This window comes from Akebia trifoliata, chromosome 8, assembly GCF_017979445.1.
Source record: "Akebia trifoliata isolate Shusen 1 chromosome 8, ASM1797944v1, whole genome shotgun sequence".
Lineage (NCBI taxonomy): Eukaryota > Viridiplantae > Streptophyta > Magnoliopsida > Ranunculales > Lardizabalaceae > Akebia > Akebia trifoliata.
In genome coordinates, this window is record NC_141382.1 from 4,584,994 (window position 1) to 4,607,034 (window position 22,041).

A 22,041-nucleotide genomic window follows, 5' to 3' on the forward strand; every position below is an offset into this window, starting at 1 on the left:
AAATTTACTTGCCTATGATGTACATGTTAATAGCAGTTGACTCCTTTTTTTGGTGCATTGGCTGAGAGCCAATCACATTTCCAGTGACAGTGTCTACTATGCCAATATGTGAAGACCTCGTTAAAATGAACATAACATCTGCGGGAATGTTCACTAAGCCATGAATATCTGTAAATGCCTTCCAAGTCACAGAAATAACTGGTGAACATGAGCTAGATACAGAGTCTGTAATAAACAGAACTGACAATGAATTCATATCAAGCATTGCAACCTGAAATGAGAGCAATGAAGAAATGGGTTACTAATAATTTATTTAAAACTGTCAATCATTGAGCTCACTGATCAAGAGAATGAGTGAAAATATGAGGCACAAAACATTAGCCAGATGATTCTCACCCGACCACAATCAAACCCTACAGCAAGTTTGGCTCCAGAATCTGCATATAGTAGGGTTCGAATCGGAGAGTTCAGAATAGTAAAGACAGCATTACATCGAAGTCCTTTCCCTTGACGAATATTGTGAACTGTGGAACAAGATGAACAATATTTCAACATCATCCAGAATAGAGAGACTAAAATGAATGGAGTACGGAGATAAATACAATAAAATGAGTAAATGACCTAAAGATAGAACATGGAACTTAAACTTCTCATTTCAAATGAATGGATATCAATGAAAAAGATCAAGCATCCAAAGAGTGGACATTAATTGAAAACTCAATAAGACAGACCATAATTAGAACAATGATAAGTAATGATATGGTAACATTATAATGTCCAAGTTTGTATAAGATACTTGAGGATGTTTGCCTATCGACTCAATGTGCTATGAATCAATAATGATACCAAGTAATCACAGCCTTTATGAGTTATAATCCAGTTAGCCGGAAAAGAGGTCCTCTCAAAAGATTTCAAGCAATCATGTGGACAAAGAACTTACAATACAAATGACTAGTATCTAAAAAATAACCTTCATGTTTTGTTTCTGTCACGAAGTGAAAACTTGACTCATTGGAACTCGCACTGAGCTTATAGACACGAACCTGTACAAGAAAAAAAAATAGGAATAATTACAAACCACAAGAGTATAACGAGAATCTAAAAGATCGTATTACTACAAGAATCATCCTGACCAGACCACATTCATTGCCCACAGCCAAACTCATAGAATCAGAGCAAAAGTCCAAGGCCGATACTGAAGCACTAGCACCATCTACTTTTATACTTTGTACCTGACATATACCACAATTATGTATTAATAACCAATTTTTTTGAACTTATTCTTTGCTGTTCAACATTAGAAAAGTGAAAAGGCAGAGTGCCCTCTATTACATTTTAATAAAAAAATATCATGGACCATTTGGATTGAGGCTCTAACCTCTCCTTCTAAAACAAACATGAGCGATAGGACTGGATATGTTGCATCCCACATTCGAACAGATCCATCTTGATAACCTGCCATGTATACTCTCTCAACCCCATTATTTTCAGCGAAGAACAATTGACTGGGAACTCCACCAGTCAAAGGCCACCTAGAACCCGCAGGCATGGTAGGTGTCGCTCCAATTTTCAGATCTGAGGCTATCTAGTAGAACAAAAAAAACAAGGAATGGAAGGTAAATAAAAACCAAGGACCGAAACAAACACGCTGAATAATTATGGGATTGCTAATGCATAAGATAACCGGTTACCTCGAAGAGAGACTTTGATGAGTTTCCACATACCAAACTCAACTTCGCCACAGTCATGTACGGATCAAACGTAGGTATTACCACTGGAAATTGCATTACAGGAACAGAAGGCCTTTTCTCGTGCTGAGTTGATAAAGCAGACAAGATAGTATCGTCATATACATGCAATTGTCCAGGATTTGTCAAAATAAAGACAGCGTCGTTGGGATTACTCTCCATTGCCCCAGCATTTGGTATTAAAATCATGTCAGCAAAAGAGCCATTAAGTGTAAGGTCTACACGATTGACACATCTCAAACTCTCTATCCCAGAGGACCATTCAAGAGTCAAAACCTGTAACAACCAAATAGAAGATTAATCACAACTTTCAATGATTTATATTAAAGTATCAAACAAGAAGCAGCACATGATTCTTGATTCAATATTAAATTTATTGGTTAAAATAACAGGAGTCATAATGATATTTACATCAAAAAACTAGGTAAAGACTAAACAATGCCCTTTTTTTAAGTTTCAAAGTTCAAACATAAATAAATAATGTTCTGGTAAAGTTATTAAAGAAGAATTTGAGGAGAATAATTGTCAAGTCTCTTTGTGAGAGCTTGGCAGGAATTTATATTAATAGAATAGTCAAAAGATAAAAGTGCCCTTACAAATTAGAAATAAATAAAAGCTATATCTAAATAATTAGAGCTAAAATAACTAGATTATTTCTAATACTCCCCTCAAACTGAGGCAAATATATCAACTACACCCAGCTTGACAAGGTGAGAATTAGTGATAGACGGACCAATAAACTTTGTAAGCATGTGAGCAAGTTGATCTGAAGAAAGTATGAAGATTGTTTAAAGATCATCAGATCGAACTTTCTCCCTGAGAAAGTGAATATCAATCTCAATATGCTTAGTTCTTTCCTAAAGAACTAAATCAGAAGCAAGCATAATAGTAGACTTGTTCTCACAGAACAAACTAGAAGAACCAAAGACAAGAAATACCAACTCTATCAATAAAGAACGAAGGAAAGTTAGCTCACATGTGCTAAGGGCTATAGCACGATACTCAGCGTCAACAGAAGAGCGAGAAATCACATTTTGTTTCTTACTTTTACACGAGATAAGGTTATCAACATAAAAAGTATAAAAACCAGAGGTAGATCTCCTATCTGTAAGAAAACCAACATAATCAGCATCTGTAAAACAGCGAAAGAGTAGAAACATCCAAGACCAAAATGCGACTTCAGGAGGCGAAGGATAAACGGCATAAGGAGAGAAGTACGCGGAGTATACATGAACTGACTGACAACACTAACCGCAAAGGACAAATCCGGTCTAGTGTTAGTCAAATAAATCAAATGACCTACAAATCTCTGATAAGAAGAAGGATCCGATAAAATATCACCAAAGTTGGCATTAAAACGATAATTCTGATTCATAGAAAAGGAAGTATGACGACAACCAAGCATCCTAGTGTCTTGAAGAAGATTCAATGTGTATTTACGCTGAGATAAAGAAATACCACAGTGAAAGCGGACCACTTCTATCCCCAAGAAGTACTTGAGTGGACCGAAGTACTTGAGTGGACCAAAGTCCTTAACCTCAAAAACCCGACCCAATAGCACCTTAACTCTGTCAATCCACTATGCATCATCTCCAGTCACAATAATGTCATCTACATAGACCAAAACAATGGTGCAACGACCATCCACTCCATGATAAACAAAGTAAGTATAATATGAGAAACATCTAAAAAACTCCATAGATAAAATAACCTCAGAAAATTGTTGAAATCAGGCTCGCGGCGAGTACTTCAGGCCATATAAATATTGAAGAAGGCAGCATACATTCCCAGAATACCCTCCTAAAGACAAAACCCTGGAGGAGGGTCCATCTAAATAACCTCAGTCAAATCACCATTTAGAAAGGCGTTCTTCACATCAAGTTGGTGAAGTGGACAGGAGTTATACGTAGCTAAAGATATAAGAAGTCGAACAGTGGAGAGTTTGGCGATAATAGCAAACGTGGCACCAAAATCTTTCCCTGGAGTCTGTGTAAACTCCTTAGCTACTAGGCATGCCTTATACCTATCAACAGTACCATCTGCGAGATATTTCACAGTGAAGACCCATTTACAATCAACAGTCCGCTCCCAGATGGGAGAGTAATAAGCTCCCAAGTATTATTTTTCTATAAAGCAACCATCTCAACAATCATAGTTTTAGTCCATTGAGGATCTCGCAAAGTCTCTGATACAAACTGAGGAACTCGAATAGAATCAGTGGCTATAAGGTATGTCTGATAAAAAGAAGAGAGATCCTGATAGGAAACAAACTAGCCAATAAGATGATCAGTAATGCACCCCCGCTTACCTTTACGAAGGGCAATAAGTAAGAATCAGAAATAGAAGGGATAAGAATAAGTGTCTGTGTGGAGGAAAGAGATGAATCCAAGGAAGAGGTTGGCAAGGGTATAGGGGGGAAAGGGCGACGAGTGTAGACCTTAAGCGTCGGCGAAGATGGAGGAAAAACAGGAAATGACATCACTATAGGTGACGAGTACTGCAAAGTAGGAGTCCTGCAAAGTAAAAGAGTCCTGCAAAGTAGATGTGGCATGAAAGTATGAAACATTTTCAAAGAAAGGAACATCAAGAGAATGTATGACACGGTGAGAAATTGGATCATAACACCGATACCCCTTAGACATAAAAGAAAAACTCAAGAAAATGCATCAAATGGCTTTATCATCTAATTTTGTACGATTGGGCGTCCTGTCCTAAACAAAGCACGTGCACCCAAAGACTCAAGACGTAATGGGAAAAAGAATACTATCAGGTCGAAGGACATGAAGAGGTACTTATCCCTCTAAGGTGCGACTAGGCACGCGATTAATAAAAAAAGCTGCAGTGAGGACTGTCATATTCCAATATGCCTTAGGAACATACATTCCTCGAAAAAGACATCAAACAATGTTCATGAGATGGCGATTCTTACGTTCCGCCACCCCGTTTTGGTTAAGATTTTAAAAACAAGTCAACTGATGAAGTATACCATGCTCAAGAAGATGGAAGCGAATCCCATTAGATATATATCCCCCCCCCCCAATTATCAGATTTAAGAGATTTAATAGTAATATTGTACTGAGTTTGAATCATTTTTAAAAAGTTGACAAAAATAGGAAACACCTTAGAACGAGAACGCATCAGATAAACCCAAGTACAGCAAGAATAGTCATCAAGAAATGTAATATAATATTTATGACTATTAACAGTAATAATAGGGGAAGGCCCTCACATATCAGAATGAACTAAATCAAATATTTCATTAACTCGATGCATACGAGGCATATAAGAAGTACGTGTATTTAAAAAATTCACACACAGAGCACTGAAATTTGTGTCCACAACAAGCAGTTTTTAAAACAGGAAATAAATGACATAAGTGCTAAAATTGATGTCTTAAGCGAGCATGCCATAAATCTAGAGTCTGAGAAGAAAACGTGACTCCCGAAAGAAGGAAACATAGAAACCAAAACAGTAGTAGGCTAGGATCCAAACAAGTACAGCCCATCCCTCTCATACCCCTTGCCAAAAATCCTCCTCGAAGTCAGATCCTGAAAATTGCAATGAGTAGGAAAAGAGGTAACTGAGCAATTTAAAGAACAAGTAATACTACTCACAGACATAAGATTAAGAGATAGATGAGGGACATGAGCACAGAGTCTAATGAAATCTTAAAAGATAAGGGGATGGTACCCTTGTTGTGGATAGGTGTAAGAGATCCATCAGCAAAGCGAATCTCCCTATGACTGGTAGGAAAAGTAAAAGAAGTAAAATGAGTAGACTCACCGGTCATGTGATTAGAGACACCAAAATCAATAACCCATGCCAGTGAAGCAAAGCCAAACTGAACAACATGGAAAGCAGAAGATGTACCTGGAGGCGTAACTGAGGCTACTATCGAGAAAGGGTAAGTGTGAGCATGAATCTAATCCCGAACAATAGTGGCAATCTGAGTTAGTAGCTATTGCAAGTCAATTATGCCAAATGAGGAAGGAGGATTAGTGAAAGGAATGGAGGATGACTCCACTGTAGCGGCACGATGAACAAATTGTCACAAAGATGAAGTGGAAGAAGATCGTGGTATCAAATGAGGATAGAGCTGAAAGCAATGGGCCTTCTCATGACCAGTCTTTCCACAATGATTGCAAGTAAGACCATTCCCTTTACCATGACCACGACCACGACTCTCTAATCTCAAGATCCGAGAGTCAAAAAAACTCGAGTTGGTTGCTAGAGCCATCTGATCTGTAGCGGAAGCAGAGAAAATATCATGCCAGGGTCTAAGAAGGAACAATACGACGACGATGCCATAACTATCAATGGTCACAAATATCTCAAATAAATAAGGTAAAAGAGTGGTATTAAGGATCTGGGTCTGAAATGCTTCAAACTCAGGACGTAAACCCATGAGAAACTTATGTCTGCTATCGAGCAATCCTCTTAACCACAAACCCGGCTACATCTGCAGATAACTCAGTCATAAACTCATAATGAGAGAGCTCCTCCCAACGGGACTGGAGAAACCCAAAATAATAAGCTACACTCTGTGTTCCTTGGATAACCTGGGCAATGTCTCAGTAAAGCTCATAAATCCTCGAGTCATTCCAAGCGTGAGCATATGTCTGAGCGAGAGCAGATCACAAAGATAGAACAGTTTCATGATACATAAACATTGTGTAGATCCACTGCTCCATTGAATTAAATAGTCATCCAAGAATAGTGCAGTTATCGATCTCTCATTGTTCAAATTGGGGACTAGTGAGAGGTGATTTAGTAATGGTGCTCAAAAGCCATCCAGACTTACCTCTATTACCTAAACAAAGTCGCACAGACCAAAACCAGGACTGGAAATTCCGACCATCTAGTAAGGCATAGGTTATACGCTGGACTGAGGAATTTACCCCAAGAGTTGTGTTGGAATCATTAGTCTCGTGAGTTGTCATCATGACGTACTATAAACAATAAAACTTTGGATCGAAGGGACATCTTTTGTAATAGTACTGTCGAGGAGCAGAAACAAGAATAAAAGAAACAATGGCAGCACCTCTGTTGCTGTCGTATATCACCAAAGACCCACCTAGCTGTTGTAGCAAGGTTATCACAACCCCAAAAAAATTACCTAGATGTTGTCGACAACAACAAACACAGCCCCAAACAATATTGGAAGCCACAAGGGAGCCCCAAACAATGTCGTATCACCAAACACAACTGTTGCTGTCGTAGGGGTAACACAATCCTGTCGCAAGGTTAACCCAACCCAAAAATTGATCTAGTTACTATCGGCAGCACCAAACACAGCATCAAAACTCTATCGCAGGTCACAAGACGGCCCCAAACACTGTCGCAGCACCAAACACAGCAATTGCTGTTGTCGTGGGGCAGAAATCTGTTAATGGGGGCTGTCGGCAACACCAAACACAGCCTCCACACTCTATCGCAGGTCACAAGAGAGCCCCAAACGCACCAAACACAGCAACTGTTGCTGTTGTGGGACACAAATCTGCTAATAGGGGCTTTTGTGGGGAAGAAATCTACTAATAGGGGTTGTCGGCAGTACAGAAATCTATCCAATTGAATTAACAAACCCTAGCATAGGGTAGTATCACAGCGCAGAAAAGTTATCGCAGCATGTGATTAAATCCCTATCGCAACATGCGATAAAGGGAATAAGAAAAAGAGAAATAAAAGACCCCCGAAGGGGAGAAGGTCTAGGAAAGCTGTTTGAGGTTAGGGATTAGTGAATAAAGAGAAGAAGAAAACAAGAAAGAAGAAAGGGGAGAGGAACCAAGGAGGGGGGCAAAATTCCTTGGCTCTAATACCAAGAAGAATTTGAGAAGAATAACTGTCAAGTCTCTTTATGAGAGCTTGGTAGGAATTTATATTAATAAAATAGTCAAAAGACAAAAGTGCCCTTTCAAATAAAAGTTATATCTAAATGACAACTAGAGCTAAAATAATTAGATTATTTCCAATAATTAGCAGGTTCTATAGTTCACTTATGATAACAAGGTCCCAACAATAATTCTAAACAGATGAAACATTCTAGATGAGGATCATGACCAACAAAGATACAAGCATGGTATTAAATTTTGAAATATTTTCATATCCACAAATAAATATGAAATTTAAAAAATAATTTCTTTTTGTACATATTTCAGTAGAAATCACCATTCGTTTAGTAAGTATTTTGGTGAACATCAAATTTCGACCAAAAAGTATAGTTCAATAATGAAATGCAAGATTTTGGTGTAAAATAGTACAATTCAAATGAATATTCTTTTTTCAAAACATTAATAAAAAGTTATAAAATAACAAAAATATAAGTTACTTGTTGAAAGGACTTTCAAATTACCTAAAAAATGTACTACTATATATCATACATGAATATCATACTTAATATCTATGAAAATCTAGCCATATTATAGTATATAAAATGTACTATCCAATTGTTTCTTCATTGGTGAAAAAGTCTTACATTTTTTTTTATCGATAAAGATAACTTATTGAGAAGAGAAAACAAGGGTCGAGATGACCAACCCAAAAACAAAGAGAACCAAACAGACTAAAAAGACAAAACAAATGCAAGAGGGAAAACAAAAGAACTCGACCACCAATTTAGACTGGCTGTAACGAACACACCCGGTCCCAACGCATTACAAAGTCTTCAAAGAAGACCTCCTTGAAATCCTTATAAAGCTTACTCCAGGAGAACATGATCTCCAAAACTGATAAAACTAATCCTTCCATCGTAGAAACTTTTCCCTCAAAGATACAACGATTACGGTCTTTCCAGATACCCCAACAGATTGCAAAAGGGGCCAAAAACCAAAGAATCCATTTAGAAGACAAGAAAGATATTCCCCACGCCAACCAAGATTCCATAACTGACTTGACTGATCGAGGAAAACAGCCCACTATCCCAAATAGAGAAATAAAGTGCGACCAAGAGTAATGAGCCACCCGACAGTGAATGAATAAGTGATTCACCGTTTCCACCTAGAACCTACACATGCAACACTGATTTGGCGTAATAAAACCTCTTCTGATCAACTGGTCTAGAGTAGTGAGTCTCCCTAAAACGACCAACCGAAGGAACACCGATATCTTCGGAGGTATCTTACCACCCCAGATAAAAGAATGAGGGAACAACATTGTACTACTTGGCACAATGCTAATATACAACGATTGGACCATGAACTTCCCATCCTGTGTGCCTACCCACAGTCTCTTATCTATCGAGGAACTCGACACATAGCTATTCTCCACCATAGCGACAAACCTCCCTAGCAAATCCACCTCCCAATCGTTGAAAGTTCTTTTAAACCCAAAGTCCCAGTTTATCATGTCATTTTCCACTCTCTTGAAAACAGAAAGGACTTGATTTTTTTTCAAAGATAAATCAAATAAATCCAGAAACAAGTCCTTAAGGGGACCATTCCCACACCACTAGTCCTCCTAGAACCTCACCTTAGTCCCACTTCCAACCTTGTATTTTACTTTGCTCCTAACTGCCGGCAATCTTCTAAGAATTCCTTTCCAAACTCCACACCCCAGCGCGGCTCTCGCCGGACCACTCTCCCACCCGTTCCCACTTACACCATATTTGTCCACGATTACTTTCCTCCAAAGACTATCCCCCTCCTCACCGACTCTCCAAAGCCACTTCCCCAGTAGAGTTGAGTTCATAAATCCAAATTTGCGAATACCCAAACCCCCATTTTTCTTAGGCAAACATAACTTAACTCCAACGCACCCAATGATGTTTTCTCAAACCATCCTTGCCGTGCCATAAAAACTATCAGCAGATTCTTTCTAACTGAACTTCCACACTTCTAGGCATCGAAAAAAGAAACAGAGTGTAGATTGGCATGCTAGCCAACGCACTTTTAATAAGGGTGATCTTCCCTCCTTTTGTTAAGTGCATCGCTTTCCATAGACTAAGTCTCTTTCTCATTCTTTCTAACACCGGCTCCCAAATTTCCTTGCTAATGTAGCCCATCCCCAACGGGAGCCCCAAATATGTTGATGGAAGGTCCCCTGTCTGAAAGAGTCTTACATAGAAAGGGTTGCGTAGTTAATATGACATTATTATACCCATTTCCATGTACATTTTATACCTGCGTAAATGTGTAGTTGAACACTAATGATCTCCATTTTCACATTCCATATGCTTGTTTATTTTAGTTCGATAATCTGGTTTATCATTTCCTATTGTTTTCAATGAAAATTCTCACTATGACTACAAAAATTGTTCTAATTTCCACGCGGATCAAAGTAGTAATAATTCCATTTCCAGTTTGACTGAAATAAGACATGAAATTAATATCTTGGCTACAGGCAAGGGATGTTCACTGCAAATTTTGCTGAAAATAATGGGATTCACATACACTATGGTGGTAGCTAATATAAGTGTATCTAGAATGGGTTTCATTATCATTTAGTTTTCTCCATTCTTTGATCAGGGTCACATATATTAATTATGGAAATAATTGTTCTAGACTGTATTTGGCACAAGGAGCTCTACCACCTAGATATATTGACCTCCTACATATCTTGCATCATGGGTAGGCCAGAGTAATGATCAATCAACACTGAAAGATGCCCAACAAAGAGAGCTCACTTCTTGAAAAGTTAGATCTATCTCAAAAACTAAGCATAAGAACATTGTAATTGATGGACACAGCATAACCAGTAAATGGTATTATGCAAGGTAGGGAAAGTTAGTTACTCGTCCTTTTTGAGATGTCATCAACTGATGATTTGAATATATGTCTGTGTGTGGGTGCACCAAATTAAACAGCTTCCCTGAATTGTAATATCTTCCATGCAAAAACATGAAGAATCAAAAGGGTTTATCAACCATAGGAGTGCAGGAAAAAGGCAGAATATGGGAAGAATAACCAACAGAATGTGCAAGAGATATATTGATTGTAAAAGAAAAATGTACCGTCAGAACTTCTTCAGATCCTATTTCATCACCTCCATAAATAAAAAGTTGTCCGCTGTGATCATTACGCAATCTATTTGCAGACCAATGTAAGACAATGACTGGGAGTCTTTTCTTGCTAGAAGATAATTCCAGCTTAACAACATCATTTGATGTTATTCCGGCTTGTTGACCTTTCTTAGAGGAAAGATTTGACATGTTCCACAACATAATATCACCATCTACATATCCCACAGCAAGAATGGACCCGTTTGAAGATGCCCAACAAAGAGAGCTTATTTCTTTCTCCTCTTGCTCATGGTCGGATATATCGTCTGGAAGTTCATTAATCCATTTACTTTGAGTCTCAACAACCCCGTCCTTCAATTGGAGATCTTTATAGCCTCTAATAAGGACAACCCGAGCTTCAGAAACATCCCAGAGAATAATCAACCCATTCTCATAGGCAATCAACACTCTGTGGAAGAAAATAGTTCTTAAATACAATTGCTTAGGAAATCCAAAGCTGCAACATTTGAAGGTTACTCACTTATTGACCTGCCCAGTCTAATGATTCCAAGGATACAACATTACTTTAGTTTAAACCAAATTGGGATATAACACTTTCTTTTCTTTTTTTGATGAATACAGATATAGCACTTGATTTGCGCGATGTAATCAAACATATAAAAGAATACATTTTTGATCATCTAATTAAACTTCAACATATTTCCACAAAATATACCAAACTATTTCCATTTCCACAAGGCTCAGCTTGAAATTTAACCTACAATTTCTTTTTAAATATATTTCGGTGGAAATCAATAAATTTTGACTAAAATAATCGAACTTTAAATATAAAGATGCAATATTTCCATGCTTATTTATTCATGAGAATAGAAGTGGTTATCGATAGAATGGAATAGAGAAACAACATTTGTTTAGCCAATACCAAATCTTTGGAATAAGGCTTCAATGATGATTGATTCATCGTATAAATGACTTACGATGGTTAGGTACCTATATATATCTTATTTTGATGTATTTTAAGCATATTACCACGTTCATATAAGCATATATACAAAATCGTCTATGTCTTTATTAGTTAAATGAATTAGTAATTTTAAGCGTACATGTGTAAATATATATATATATATATATTAAATGGAAAATGTCATGGAAATATTTTGATCAGTGTAGAATCAATACAGTTTTTGGAAAGAGTTGTGCTGGAGTGACATTGGATTTACAGCGGTTTTTTACATTTCTGACGTGGAGGTGCATACATAACCGTAGATGATGTTTACTCGTGTCAAAAATGTAAAAATCGCAGTAAATCCAATGTCACTCCAGCATTAGTGTTTTGGAAATGACAGAAATAATGAAGAAATTTATTCAAACAGTGAAAATGATACAATAGCCATTAGGACAAACTCATTAAATCGTCAAAATAAAATAAAAACCATATGGAGAGTGGAATGAAGACTAAAAACCATAATGTTGGGAGATTTTCACCAATCAGGACATGATGAATAATCGTTAAACCCTAATTGGACTGTACAAGTTGAAGGTTTTAAAAGAGCAAGAGGTAAAAGAAAATTGATTGAGAGAGAAAGGAGGGATGTGAACAAAATTGAATTGACAAACGACATTAAGCATAACAATGAAGGAACATGATTCATTCAGTAGACCCTGAATTTTTTGGATAAGGTTTCGATGATGATAATGCATCATCATGTTTAATAAATTAATTCAAAAGATGGTACCTTTGTCAAGCTAAATGACTAGAAAGTGAAACCTATTACTTTTATTTCTGCTAAATCTGCAATCTAATGCTGAAAAATCAACAGGCGCTAAACAATGTCTCCATCCATAGTGACCAAGTTGTAATACAGGTTTAAAACAGCGAAGGAAAACTTCAGAAAAAACAGAGAAAGAAACAAGAAAAATCAGCAATAAAACAATAATATATTTTTAAAATTATGAAAAAAATGTATTCATAATTTAATGTATAGTACATTCACATTTATTCTAAGTATAAAATATATTTTTTAGCGAAAAAAAATATTATTGAACATCTATGTATGATATATGTTCCCCACATAATTATTCATTATCATCAAAACCTACATTAAACAATGAACCAAAGCATAAACAACTGTAAGGCCATAGAAATTAACCACACACTTGCAAAAAATGGATAATTTTTCTTTTTTCTTTTTTCTTTTTTTTTTTTTTTTTTTTTAAACAACATGTTTAAAACGTAAAAGATGTGTTTAAAACATTAAAATGTCTCTTTTTTCTGTTGAAAAAGTCGAATGTTTTATTGTTTTAATCGTTAGAGGTATGAAACGCGTTTTAAAGGAGACTTTTTTTTTTTTTTAAACGAAGTTTTTTGTCACTATGTCTCCATCTAGTTTACAAGAAAAATGGCATATAGAAGTTCAAGAAATTTTAGATATGTACTAAATCATCACCCTAATTGATTTTTTTCTAAATAAATAAATTATAAGCCATTCTCAATATACCTCTAAAATGTATAGTATTAATCCATCGATAAAGTTAACGAGTTCACATAATGCTCATAAAATTACTCAACTAGAAAATTGAATATAAAAACTGAAAGAATTTCATATATCTTGCCTATTCCCAGACGTACAAGGTTGGGGAAGAACTCCAACAACGGATGGATGATTCATTACTGAGACACCAGCTGATTCTGTGAAATAAAGTAGCGGTATTAGAAAGATTTCGAGCATCTAAACAAATGGAACCTTCGAGCATTCTAAAAACAGGATTAAAAGTGAGCTGATATCCATTCAAGCTTGCGAAAAAATTTATTTGGCCTACCTGCTACAGAATTTGCAGGAATCTGATATGGGGTCTGCAAAATCTTTCTTTCTTCAGCATCATACTTCAATACAGACATCAATCCATACTCATCGCCAATGTACCTGCATGTAATAACATTGAAACTGTGTTATAGAATTCCAGACAACTAGAAGCTGACTGAAAGGAGATGCAATAAATCTATAACAAAGGCAATGGACTTTACATGAAATGGGAGCCATGGATCACAGAGAAAGCAGTTATATTGGATTCCCATTGTAAAGAACAAGCTAGATGCCTGTCTTCCAGTTCCCAGACCTGACAAACAGAAAGTAATTAAACAAATGGGTAAACATGATTCATGAATACCAACATAAAAGAAAATAAAAAGAAACAAAACCTATAAACAACCTCAGAAAATCCATGCCTTCATTGAGTTTATGGTAGATAAGTTGAGAGATGGTTCACATGCATAGTATCAAATTTCAACGTATTTGCACAAAATATACAGAAATATTTCCATTTTCACAAGGCTTGACAAGAAATGTAACTGAATTTTTCTCATGTATATATTTATATGGAAATCACTATTTATTTAGGAAAAGATTTGACTGAACAGTAAAGTTCGACTGATAATAAATTCCAGATATTAAAAAAAAAAATGTAACAGATTGTTAAAAATATTTCAATAAACAGTAAAATCAACCATTTTCTCTTGATAACGTATTCTAAAAATATGGATAGATAATAATGAAAAGTATAAATTGGTGTATACAGGACTCATAAATTAAACAAAATATTCATTCATTAGAGGAATTGAATTATGAATAGTTAGGTGTTTGTACATCACCTTATTTTTATGTATTCCATGCACTCTAAGTTGTTTGTTCATCTGGAATAAGTGTTTTAAATAGTATGGTACATGTAGTTAATGTGACACTATTATCCTCATTTTCATTTATAATACAATTTGCTTTTAGGGTAAGTTTGATTGTGAGGAAAATTAGGTGGAAAATGATTTCCCATGGTAAAATGGTATTTTCACGTTTGACACAGCAAATCAACAAAAATTGTGTGGAGATTGATTTGCCCGCATGCAAAATTTTCCACGATTATAGGAAAATCCTTTTCTTAACCCAGCACACGGACTGTTACTAAAAGAACAAAAATAAAGTAAAATAAAAAAAAAGAATTGAATTAGAAACCCAGACTTTTCAAACTCTTTTCCTTTTCATCTTCCTCACCAAGAAACCCTACAGCCTTTCTTTGATTTTTCGATGATTCATCATTGGTTTTTAAAGATTTGTTTTTATTTCCCTGTTTTAGAACAAATCAATTTGAAAAGAAAAAAAAAAGGAACAACATAACAATTCCCTTTTAAGTGCAGCCATAGAATCTCTATTTTTTTTCAGTAGATTTCCTATTTTTTAGGCTTTAGGATTTTATATGAGCCTAGCGAGTGGTATAGTGTGTAAACAACTACTGATTGAACAAGTTATAGCAGTGTGAAAAACAACTACTAGGGTGACCATCGAAGCTCTCTTGTTTTTTTCATCTTTTAAACAACTAATGATTAAACGAGTGGTACAGTTTGTTCGAACAAGCGACATAATGTAGAGAAAATAATTGAGGAACATCTTCCTTACTTAGTAAAGATTTTAAGCCTTACTAAGGGTCGTTCACTCAAATGGATTTTACCACATTGGCAATCCAACACCACAGTCTTCTAGACTTTGGAAAAACTCAGATCCAAAAAAAATATTCAAAAACAATTTCCTTTACGCTTGATCCAGGGTTTTGAAAACAGAAGGCTACCAAACTTCCACATAACTCCCAAATTTAAAAGTAAAATTCAAAAATGATTTTATCATGATTTTTTATACAGTTATCACAAAAGTCAAACTAAAATAATTGTAATCTGTGTGTTTTTTTTTTTTATTCAACTCGGACAATAAAAATAAATTTACACGAAATTTTCCATGATGTGCTCAAACAGTAGAAAAGGATTTGCCAGGCAGATCAATTTCCTAGCAAATGATTTGTCAGGCAATATTTTCCCTAAAATCAAACACGCCCTTAGTTATTAAGCTCTTAGGGTGGGTCACCGATGTATAGCAGAATGTTATCAGTCTTCGTTTCCACCCTCCAATACTTTGGTTTGATGACCTATGAGTGTGCTTTGAAGTCTATTTTATTAGTTTCAATACTTTCAATGACTTCCACAAGATTTCCATCATTTCAGAATATTTTCATCATTATCATAAATATTGTGTCAGCCCGAAATATTTCCATTTCCAGGATAAAAAAAAACAGCAAAACCAAAAGTTAATACCATCTACATAAGTAATGAGTCCAACAAAATAGCATCATCAATGCATAGAGAAATAGAAATGCACAAGTTAAGGTATTGAACACACGCATAATCATCTATCATTTGTGCCATGTATGAGGCCAACATATTCAGTCCTAATGAACAAGCGTAAGGAGAAATGATGAAAGATACAAATGTCTAAAATTTAACAGTTTGATGAAGACTTTTACATTGATGAAAAAATATGAAAGAAAGTGATCATATAATGTCAAAAGCAATGATTCACAAAAAACGGACAACTTTAGCTTATAAAGAATTAATACCTGAATATCATTCTCATTTGATATGCTTACAAGCAAACCTTGGTTCTGTAGGAACTGCCAAAAAAATGAAGTATTTAGGTCCAAACTTACAACCAAGGTTTAAAATCTTGTCTTTAGGCAATGTTTCAGTCAGAAGAAAATCAGAGATTGTCTCGAACCGAGACATTCCAAGATAAACAGAAGCAATCAATGTTTCGGGTCAATGTTTCGATCCACTTTTGGCCGAAACATTCAAAGACGGTTCGAAACTTCAAAACTCTGTTAAATATTACCAAATTTTGTAGACAATAAGACAAAGAGATAATGAATGTCACTTTAACTAAATAAAAACATTTCGATCTTTTGGATTCTCATAAATGTATCATAAGCATTCAACATGGTCTGGTCCTCATCCTCAAAGTAAACCAAGCAACAATTTTTTGTGCAGCTTTCATCATGGTTTGGTCTTTAATCATCAAAATAAACCTAATCAATTAAAAAATTGGAAACATGGTCACTCAAATTGGACAGTTCCTTCCTCTTACTTGTAGGTGGAAATTTTAGGACAGAATAAATAAAAATTTAGAGCCCAGGCATTGATTTTGACAGAGAAGATACCCAAATTGCAAATGTGAGATACATCATAAAACTGCAAAGCAAAGATACATATACATATACATTATATCAAAGAATATAATGAATTTTTTTTTTTTGATAAGTACAAGGAATATAATGAATTAAACTGAACAAAGGCAAGAAACAATTTGAAGTCTTCAGAATCACTGCCTACGTTTAAACCAACAAACCTCTAAATTTTTATAGGGCATCTGCTTTGGGGATATGAGAAGACCTTCAATATTATCACCACCAATCACTTTTATCCTCCCATCCCTGCAGTGAACCAAATAAATAAATGATGCAATCATGCAAGCAGTTGGAATAGTCAAAAGTCCCCATTACATTAATCATGATATTTCTAGTCTAAGTTTTTGTTCAATAAATCCATCAAAAATAATAACTACTGTTTAGTGCATCCAAACAACAATTTCTTTTAATAAGCAAATGCAAAATTTTATTAAGAATTGGTCGAGATGACCAATAGAAAACAAAAAGAAAAACCAAAGACCCCGTGCTTACACCCATAGTCACCAAAGTCTCCAACTTATTGAAAAAGTCACGATTAAATCATGACTTTTTTCCTTCCCTGATTTAATCACGACTTTTTTAGTGATACGTGACTTTTAGGAACTTCACGATTAAATCATCTTTTTTTATATTTTGAATAGTATAAACCTTGAATATGTTGTGGATTTGTGGTTACTTGTTTGTGGATGCATAAATGATATCAATATGGGAATTGGTGATTTGTCATTCTAGTTTAATATGGAACTTAATGATATATTATAGGAACACACTAGTAGGAACAATTACATAGCCCTAACCTAGCATGATTTTTTCTCGACTTTTTTCTGGTTTTATCGAATTTTTCCCTTGTTGACTTATTAATCCCGAACCCCAACTTGGTTACTATGCTTACACCGGAGCAATAGAACACACCCACTTCCATTTACTCATAATTCCGAGAAAAAGGTTATGAGTCAATTGGCAACATAAAATTGCTGTCACAACAGCAACATACAAGTAGGTGATGGCAGATAAGGTAATTACCAAGGCACATCTTCTAGTTCTCAACAGAAAGGGCACATGGAAAGATGGACAGGTCTTTTCTTTTGAAGGTTATAGATAAAAAAATCTAACCTAAGTGTAGTTATTTGGTGCGTAGTCATACTATATCAACTAACCAATATACTCTCTAAGCTATAGAGATAGTTTGGTCAAGTGTAACGAATGCCGATTGTAACCCAAGTTAGAAGAGATGTCCAAGTTGAAGATTTTAAAAGGGCCAGACGAAGACCAAAAAGAATGTGGATTGAGGTAATCAGAGTGGATACGAACAAATTTGAATCAACAAAAGACATGTCGTTTGATAGAATTGAATGAAGGTTTTTACAAGTACAAAAATGCACTAGAATGAGAGGGGGGAAAAGGAGCTAAAGCTGGAGGTCAAGGAAACCAACCAAAGAAAAGAAGACAGTGAAGGGGAAAAAAACAAAAAATTCAAAAGAACGCGTGACGGGATGGATGCCAATCGCTACATCTTGTCCCTACTCACAGACTCTTGCTTGAAGATGAAATCTTCAAATAAAAAACCACAAATTCTTTGAACAATTTGCTTCATTAGAAAATGAACCCGAAAAATGTTGATGAAAGCTTTTGAATCATGGAGCTCCTTGCCATCGAATACGAACTCGCTAGGCTTAGGAACGTATTCTCTTTTTTTCCTCAATAGGATGGATACCTCATATTTTCATGAACAAGTAAGAAGTACAAATATTAGAAAGTAGGCACACGGCAACGGCTTAGGGCAAAGACAATTAAAGGCCAAAACCCTGACATTTCAAATTGTTCATAAAATGTCAAAACTGTTTTTGAGGAAAATTCAACAACACGACTTGCAAACTTCTTTATTTATTTATTTTTTTTGGCGTGGGGGGGGTAAGCTGGACTTGAACCCACAAGTTCAAAGTTGTCTTTTCAATGAGTCAAACCAACTGAGTTATGGGTCGAAGCCCAACCAACTAACTTCTTTGCCATGTGGGAACCTTTACAGTTAAGAAAGATAAAAGAATTGTTTGGTTTCATATCATCATGGTGAATTAACATCTCTCTAAAGCCATCACATTGCATTCATGAATCCACCCTCGAACAATGTTGCCTTTCTAATGTCCACAAGTACTTTAACTTCATGTTATAGATCAATAACTTAAGATTCAATTTGTATTTGTATTCTCAATATACCCATACACTTCATGGAAAATGTGTCATGTTCCTTATTTTCAAACAAGCCATATCCCTTAATGGATGTGGCAAAGGAACAACACTCTAATAATTATTATAAGCTAAAACATGGGCAGACAAATTATCAAAAATTGTATATTAAACAACGGTCAACTATTTCAAAGTATGCCATGGATCCAAGTTCTTTGCACTCCTTTACTTTACCAATGACTTTTGTCTTTGAATTTACCATAATAAAGGGGAGAGAATAAATGAAGAAAATATGAATACATGACCATTAATCTATTATCAATCCATTGATGCATAATTTAAATTGTAACTCTAGTTCACATCCCACAAACTCATCAATGGAAAGAGCACTAAGAGATAGTGTGTCAACTCACAGTGTTCCAATGGCAAGGAGGCGCTGAATCGAGTCAAAAGCAAGAACTGATGCTGTGGACGGGATACCATAATGAAGAGCAATGCGTGGATCCAAGTCTATTTCAAGCTGACTTCCATGTTTCAAATTTTCCTAGTACAGAAAAATAAATGTAAGATGTTTGACTATATTTAAACATTGAATAGAAGAAAAAGATTCCCATTTATTTATTTTTTTGGTTGGGGGTGGTTGATGATTATGAACCAAGTAGCAAAGACATTAATCAGTGTTTATCATAGGAAAAAATGCAGCAATTTGATGAGGACATTAGATCATGGGATTTTTCTATTGGGCCATTAGTTAGATTCTTTGTTTTATTTTTCTGTCTAGGAGAGTTTGTTTTAGCGATTAGGATTAGTATTTGGGCCTACTTTTAGGCTATATTAGTCCATGTTCTTAGTATAGATGTTCGGGGATCATTTGGTAACTTTATCAAGCGTTTTCAGTCAGTTCTCATAGGCTGAAAATTCAAAGGAATTACGGGTTTGAGACATAGATTGTATTTTTTGTTTTGTTATATTTAAGTTTTATTCACAGCCATTAAATCTTTTTTATGTTAGTTGGATGGTTGGGATTAGTTTTAGATTTGAGACAACTTTATAAATAGATGTTTAGGGCTGTAATTTTGATATGAATGCCTAAGAAATACAGGATTTTGAGTTCAAGAGATTAAAAGGCATGAGACCTAAGGTTTGGAGTGATTACAAACCAATTTCAGGTTTGTTCTTCAACTTGCAGTTAAGAATCATTTTCTTCTCACTTTCTCATTCTTCGCTATCTAGAATTTTATTATATTTTTTCTGTTTTTTTTTTAAAACCCTACCCCAAAAACTTACAACCAATCCCTTGATCCCTCCCGAAACCTTCTTTTCCTTTTGACCTAGCCCTTCACTGCCACCTGCTAGCCCCATATCTGAACAGTACCCTTAGTGCTGGCCTAAAACCCAGTTAAACCCTTTCTAGAACCCTTTAATACCCTAAGACCCTGCTGGAACCTAACCTGAACACTAGATCTACCCTAACAACACCTATTTAAACACTAGATACACCACATCAGCACCTATTTTATCCCCAATCACCACATCCGAACACTTCCCTGCTGTCCAAACCCTTGTTAAACGTAATCTAAACATATCATAACCATACCGAAGTGAACTCTATCCCATATAGGCCTAGTCTACCCTTCAATCACCCTAAATTTCTTAAAAAACCACTCCATACAACCCTAAATCTTGTCGTCCCTATTTACAACAACCCATAATCGTATCCTAGCCTAAAACTCTAACCCTTTAGCAAATTTAGATTGTGGCTGCTGATAGATTTCTTCTGCATAACGGAATACATTTAAATTTTATGTATTAATATTTTAAACCCCTTTGGGATTTAGCCTATTCTAGAAACCCTTGAAAGGATCAAGTGAACCCCTTTGATATCAAATTGTGACCCTAAGCTAATTGAAGTCCAATTTTCCAATGGCATCCTTACTCTTCATATTAGATGGATCCAACTTTGTGGGATTATGAATGCCTTGGAATTTTAACATAATTACTCATTTGATATTCTCTTGTACAATGGACGAGTAAGTGTTCCATTTAGTTAAGCATCATAGTCTTGCATCACACTGGCCACACATTGTCATATACAGGACAGAAATCACCAAAAGTAAAACTAAATTATGGAAAAAAATACTTGAAAAATACACAGCCAGTAACTTCAGTATGAGAGAGAATTAAATTAAATGAAACATAAGGAAACACAAGTTACTTTTGCATCATGGTCTCACAACACATCATTATTCACAATTTCATCCTAAATGTTTGGCATCTACAATATGAAACCAATTTCATCTTCCAAATTCTATCAAGAATTATGAGTTCAGATATTTACTTGAGAGAGAGAGAGAGAATGGTGAGTCTATTGACCACTAGTTAATTCATGGCAAGCTCTCTTATGCCATTTGGTGTCACCTCTTCAAAAAAAATTTGGTGTTCCCAAACTCGTTACTCAATATTTTCCAGAGTTTGAACTATTCTTTGTTCTCGGGGAGAAAGAAAACCTTGTGGAGGTTTCTTCCATTTGCCACTTGCTGAGGATTATGGCTAGAGAGGAATGGGAGGGAGTTCAAAGGGTTTGAATCTACCTTCACAAGAGATAGTGCCAAATATCCTTGGATTGTTGTTTTATTGGTGCAAAATTTGTTCCGAGTTTAAGAGTGTCTTCTTTGAGGATATTGTCTTTAGATGGGATTCTTTATGTGATAGTTAGGTGCTTTGTTGTTTTCCTTTGGTCGGTCAACTCGCCCGCCTTTCGTATCTTTTTTGTTATCAAGAAATTATACTTAAGTGAGAGGGAGAGATAGAGATCTTGAAAATGTATTTTCTATGACACAAATTGCCAATGTACTCAAATTCCGATCCTTCCATTATTTTCACTCTTTTGGCTCAATAGATGCATATAAAGATTGCTTAGTTATCATGTTTATTTTCATTTTTTACTTTTCCTTTTCAATGCATAAAGAAGAAAATTCTTTATGTTTAACGCAACATTTAACTAACACGAGTATAATACAAATTGTAAAGACCTAATAAAACTTTGGGAAAAAAAACTTTTTTTGCAGTTACAAAAGAAGATGCTCTTGATCAAATCTT

General features: G+C 35.4%; 1 protein-coding gene across 1 annotated transcript in view; it reads right to left on the reverse strand.

Annotated features, from left to right (window-relative positions):
• LOC147395606 (exocytosis protein SRO77-like) overlaps positions 1 to 22,041 on the reverse strand; it is a 32,521-nt gene that overhangs the window by 3,709 nt on the left and 6,771 nt on the right. The window contains exons 2-14 of the mRNA XM_086450825.1: positions 19,356 to 19,486; positions 16,920 to 17,004; positions 16,135 to 16,188; positions 13,727 to 13,818; positions 13,522 to 13,625; positions 13,315 to 13,390; positions 10,693 to 11,149; positions 1,692 to 2,024; positions 1,379 to 1,585; positions 1,134 to 1,232; positions 971 to 1,043; positions 397 to 524; positions 13 to 271 (exon numbers count right to left, since the gene is read on the reverse strand). Of these exons, the coding sequence (XP_086306951.1) occupies positions 13 to 271; positions 397 to 524; positions 971 to 1,043; positions 1,134 to 1,232; positions 1,379 to 1,585; positions 1,692 to 2,024; positions 10,693 to 11,149; positions 13,315 to 13,390; positions 13,522 to 13,625; positions 13,727 to 13,818; positions 16,135 to 16,188; positions 16,920 to 17,004; positions 19,356 to 19,486 (2,098 nt within the window). The remainder of the gene's footprint in view (positions 1 to 12; positions 272 to 396; positions 525 to 970; positions 1,044 to 1,133; positions 1,233 to 1,378; positions 1,586 to 1,691; positions 2,025 to 10,692; positions 11,150 to 13,314; positions 13,391 to 13,521; positions 13,626 to 13,726; positions 13,819 to 16,134; positions 16,189 to 16,919; positions 17,005 to 19,355; positions 19,487 to 22,041) is intronic.